Raw genomic sequence first — 4,612 nt, 5'->3', positions numbered from 1 at the left:
CTATTGTTTGGTTTTTTCACGATACAAGCAAATTTTTCAATTAAGAAACCTCAATAGCTATCACCAATTGACACATCCTTTGCACTTAGAGATGCAATTTCAGTGTCACTGTCTATATAGACTCTGAAATTCTCTACTCGATATAAGGCTATATGTCTAACTATTCCAACAAGCAAAATTTGCATTGTGAGTTTCACCTAGAAAAGAAACCCAAATATACACAGTATTAAACTCCAACAAGTCACAGTAAACTGTCATAACGCTCTTAACTTCATTATAGTTCAGATAATGGCACCAGAAGAGGATTTCTCCTTCGCCTTCGACAAAATGGCCTTTTCTGACCGTTTACTGCGAATAGAGATCATGTCTGACGTAATTGATGATAGGCAACCCTTTTCACCCATTTCAACACCCGATACATTCAAAGATCCTTTCCAAAGATCTTCAGATGGTAAGTACTTGAACTGTATGTTTTCCCTTTCAATAGCGTACAACCAATAACATACAATACTTCTTCTATGCTATTTAGATCAGCTCGTCAATAATATTTCGTTTGATGTCTGGTTGAAAGAAAATGATCCGAATGGAAATAGTTTTAAAACCAAGATGGACTGCTTTTCCCCAGCCAAAGTCATTAATGTACATGTCAGCTCAGCTATTCTAGCTGTAAAAAGCCCATATTTCTACAATGTAAGAATCCTTCACCAAATCTTGTGCAAAACTTTTTCTAACTGTATACCTTTCTTTTACATAAAATGTGTGCAACTATTTTTCTGATTAAAAAACAATGAGTTCAATTCAAGACTTACTTGGTTGAATTCTGATAACAAGCACAGTGAAAAATACCTTTTACTTATCGAAATCTTTCTTGTTTCTTGTGAAATGAAGCTTTTTTCAAATGGTACAGTTGAATCTAAGCAAAGAGTTATCACTCTTCATTTAAGTTGTGCAGGTATGTTTACATAGAGGCTACTTTCTCTGAAACCTAGGCAATTAGAGTAGTGTTCAAATGTTTAATATATAGAAACATTTGGGTGATTGCAGATGGAGAAGCCTTCATGGATCTATTAAACTTTATGTACTGTGGAAAACCCAAGACTGAGACAAGTGCTGCATTGTTGGATTTGTTGATGGTTGCCAACAAATTTGAGGTTGCATCATGTGTTCATCACTGCATCGATGCCTTGAGTCCGCCAACAACAGTAGAAAACGCATTACTTTTTCTGGACCTCCCTCCCAACATGTGTATGGTTGATGGAGTTCAGCCATTGATAATTGCTGCGAAAAGATTTCTTGTCCAGAACTTTAGGATGATTCAAGAGTAAGTTTTATTTGGAAGAAATATCTTAGTTTAAGCAAGATCTTAGATCATATACTCAATGTTCAATACTGAATATGTTACAGATTTGAAGGAGAAATACCTTTGCCCATCCTTCAAGAAATTTTGTCCAGTGATGAATTACAAGTTAGATCGGAAGATATCCTTTATGACTTTGTTATGGAATGGACTAGAAAACATTATCCTGATGATGATGAAAGGAGAGAAGTGTTAAACAAGAAGCTTATATACTCGATACGTTTCCCCTACCTGTCCAAAGAGAAGCTGAAAGAAATCTTTTCAAGTAAAGAAATTGAAGGTGTGGGTACATTGAAACTAATTTTGGAGGCACTTCTTTACAAAGAAGAAGCTCCATATAGAAGGAAGAACCACAGCGCACAAGAATTTCACCATGAGATGTTCTGTGAAAGATCTTACATTAGCAAAACTATCAGAATTGTGAAGATTGATACGCCTCACAAGGAGTGCATGGTATTCTGGAATATCAAAAAAGATGAATTCTTAACTCTGCGGGATAAACCAGATTTTCTAGCATCTCAATTTATCTACTTTGGGGACCAATTATTTCTTCTTAAAGCTTTTAGTACAAAGAATAAGGAAGGGTTTCCCATCTCCTTTGGACTATGCCTTCAAATGGCAAGCAAGGCTGAGATTACTGTGGAATACATATTTTCTTGTCGTTTAAATCCTTCGCGTAACTTTGTCATGAGGTCCCGTGCCACTGACAAATTATATTATAAGAAGATGGTTGGTTCTCCAGACCTACTCGGTATGAATTGGTCAGAATTCATATCTGACAGCAATTCATACTTTATAGACAATGTTCTCTACTTGCGTATATTGCTTATTCTGAAGACATAGTTTTTCTTTTTTCCATGGTATAATGTACTGTATCACCTATTTCACAATCAAACTCTCATATTTGTTCCTTCTCCCTAAAATGCAATACAATGTTTTCTCAAAGGGATAACACCTTGTCCACAATATGAACATTATTTTATTTGTGTTAGATTTCGTAGTCCCCATGATCATTTTTTAATTTTGGATGATTTATTTATGCTTGTTAAATAAATTTAGAATATAGAAATACAAATATTTATAATTGTGAGTAAATTAAATTAAATATATTCATAAATTAAAAATTATATTCAATTTACTGACTAACTAATAATTAATTGCTGATTATAAGAATGACAGTTATAATTCATTCTTTCATTCATGGTTATTGAGAAGAACGTGAAGAGGATAGTATTAAAGTAAAGTAATTGGAACTTGTCAAAAGTATATATATGTGTGTGTGTGTGTGTGTTTGTTGTACATCTTTTAATAGGTGATTAAATTGATGTTTATATACTTTGAATTTCTCAAAATGAACCTATATTTATATTTCCTTTTGTTACTAGTATATTTATGATATGATATGACTATAGTGTAAATTATTTTAAATTACATGCTAAGGTGGCATACTTTTAAGTACTAAACCTAAATTATTTGGATTGTTTATGATAATCATGGGAAAAGGCATATGAGAGCATCATAGTTGCACCATAATTGCATCACATGCTTACATAGTTATCTTAGGCATATTGAATGTCCACCTTTGATTTGTATTCATACTTTACCATCATTAAGTCAATCAATGAGCTTGATAAGAAAACTAATCCTTACTAGGGAAGTTCCCAAATGTTGTTTATAGAAACCAACTCACCTAGAAAGAGTATAGTGAGATGAGGTACATTTATAATAGTTAAGATTCCTACCAATTCATTTAGATGCTTTTGTTGAGAAACAAAAAAGTGAAAAAAGCTTGCAATATTATTAACTTTCTTATGTTTACAAATCTAAAAAGATTACCAAATTTGAAAATAAATCTAAAATAAATATTTCATTGTAACATTCAACATAAATACAAAATCACCATACCAAAAGATTCAACAAATTTACATGAGAAACCCTTTCAAGATAAAACTCCATTAGAGAATAGGGGAAAGTGTATCATTGCTTCCTAATGCATGACCCTTCATGTCTCAATGTGGACATAAATTGTGGGCTGCCTCTTACTCATCCAACTCATTTCTCCTCTAAACAAAGTAAATATATAACCACTAGTGGACCTTTGACTATCCAAGTCACCTACCCAATTTGCATCAACAAATCCCTATATGTCCAATGACTTAACCACACCATCAATACCATGACTAACCAAATAGCAATTAGGATTACCTCACAAATATCTAAACTCCCTCTCAAAAAAAATTTGATGTGCTTTGCTAGGATTAGACGTAAATTTGCTCAAAATTCCTATTGCTTAGGCTATATCTAGTCTAGTGAAAACGATTGCATACATTAAACTCCAAATGGAACTAGCATAAGGAAACTTAGAAATATTCTCATAGTCATCATCGAAACTTGGACACATACATTTAAAGTCAACTTAGTACCACCCAAAAATGGAAGACTAATTGGTTTATAGTCATGTCTATAAAATATCTACAAGATATTATGACAATGTTAGAGAAATGAACTCCAAGCCATGATCAATGACTACTATAGCTTCCATGAATAAAGAAAAAAATATTAATCACAAGGAAATGGTATGATATTGAGATGAATAATAATTTGCAATGCCTTTTCTTATATAGGAAAGAAGATAGATTAATAAGGGCATGGGAAATGTCATGTGGCATAGCTAGATGCAATGGTAGGTAGGAGAGGTAAACTCAACTACTCGACACAAGTATCAATGCAATCTAGAAAATATAGTATGACAACTAATATGCCTAGTGGAACTTAAGCAAGAAGAGTAAATAATATTTACTCTAATGCCCCCCCTTAAGTGTAACTTAGGGAGAAAAAATATAAATGATGCAATGCTAATATCAAAATGCAACATAAGGGTCTCGACAACTATGCCATGTTAGATACCCATGTACAATGCAAAAGAAAACAATATCTTATAAATAGAGAAAAGGGGAAAACCTCATGGGACAAAAATCCTCTCCAAAAAAGAGCTAAAGCAAATGAAGTTAAGTGATTTAAGATGAGTGATGTATGGATTTCTAAACACCAATACTCCCTAAGAGATAGATCCATCATGAAAATACAATCAATAGCCCCTACATAGGAGGGAATGTGAGAGACTACGTAGCCACCTCATAATGAATAATCTCCTACCATAATGGTAAGTGATGAAAGAAAAAGCAAGATGCAATGCTTGGAAAAAAATGTCTCCCCTTAAGAAGAAATAAAACCACATATAAATGCACATACACT

The 4,612-nt window shown here is 33.0% G+C and overlaps 1 protein-coding gene across 1 annotated transcript; it reads left to right on the top strand.

Moving 5' to 3' along the window:
• The first annotated feature begins 288 nt into the window (after window positions 1-288).
• LOC131037397 (BTB/POZ domain-containing protein POB1-like) lies at window positions 289-2,200 on the top strand. Its single transcript, XM_059221224.1, has 5 exons — window positions 289-451; window positions 530-690; window positions 889-952; window positions 1,045-1,321; window positions 1,405-2,200. Exons 1-5 carry the CDS (start codon window positions 289-291, stop codon window positions 2,198-2,200), a joined length of 1,461 nt encoding a protein of 486 aa, XP_059077207.1.
• Window positions 2,201-4,612: the final 2,412 nt, after the last annotated feature.

Source organism: Cryptomeria japonica, chromosome 5 (genome assembly GCF_030272615.1).
Source record: "Cryptomeria japonica chromosome 5, Sugi_1.0, whole genome shotgun sequence".
NCBI classification, from domain to species: domain Eukaryota; kingdom Viridiplantae; phylum Streptophyta; class Pinopsida; order Cupressales; family Cupressaceae; genus Cryptomeria; species Cryptomeria japonica.
This window is presented reverse-complemented; position numbering and strand designations above follow the sequence as displayed.

Bases quoted from the DNA above. Each gene is read 5' to 3' on its own strand.
- LOC131037397 (XM_059221224.1), top strand. From the start codon at position 289: ATGGCACCAGAAGAGGATTTCTCCTTCGCCTTCGACAAAATGGCCTTT. The intron at 953-1,044 runs GTATGTTTACAT...GGGTGATTGCAG, and splicing joins TCTTCATTTAAGTTGTGCAG to ATGGAGAAGCCTTCATGGAT. The intron at 1,322-1,404 runs GTAAGTTTTATT...AATATGTTACAG, and splicing joins AACTTTAGGATGATTCAAGA to ATTTGAAGGAGAAATACCTT.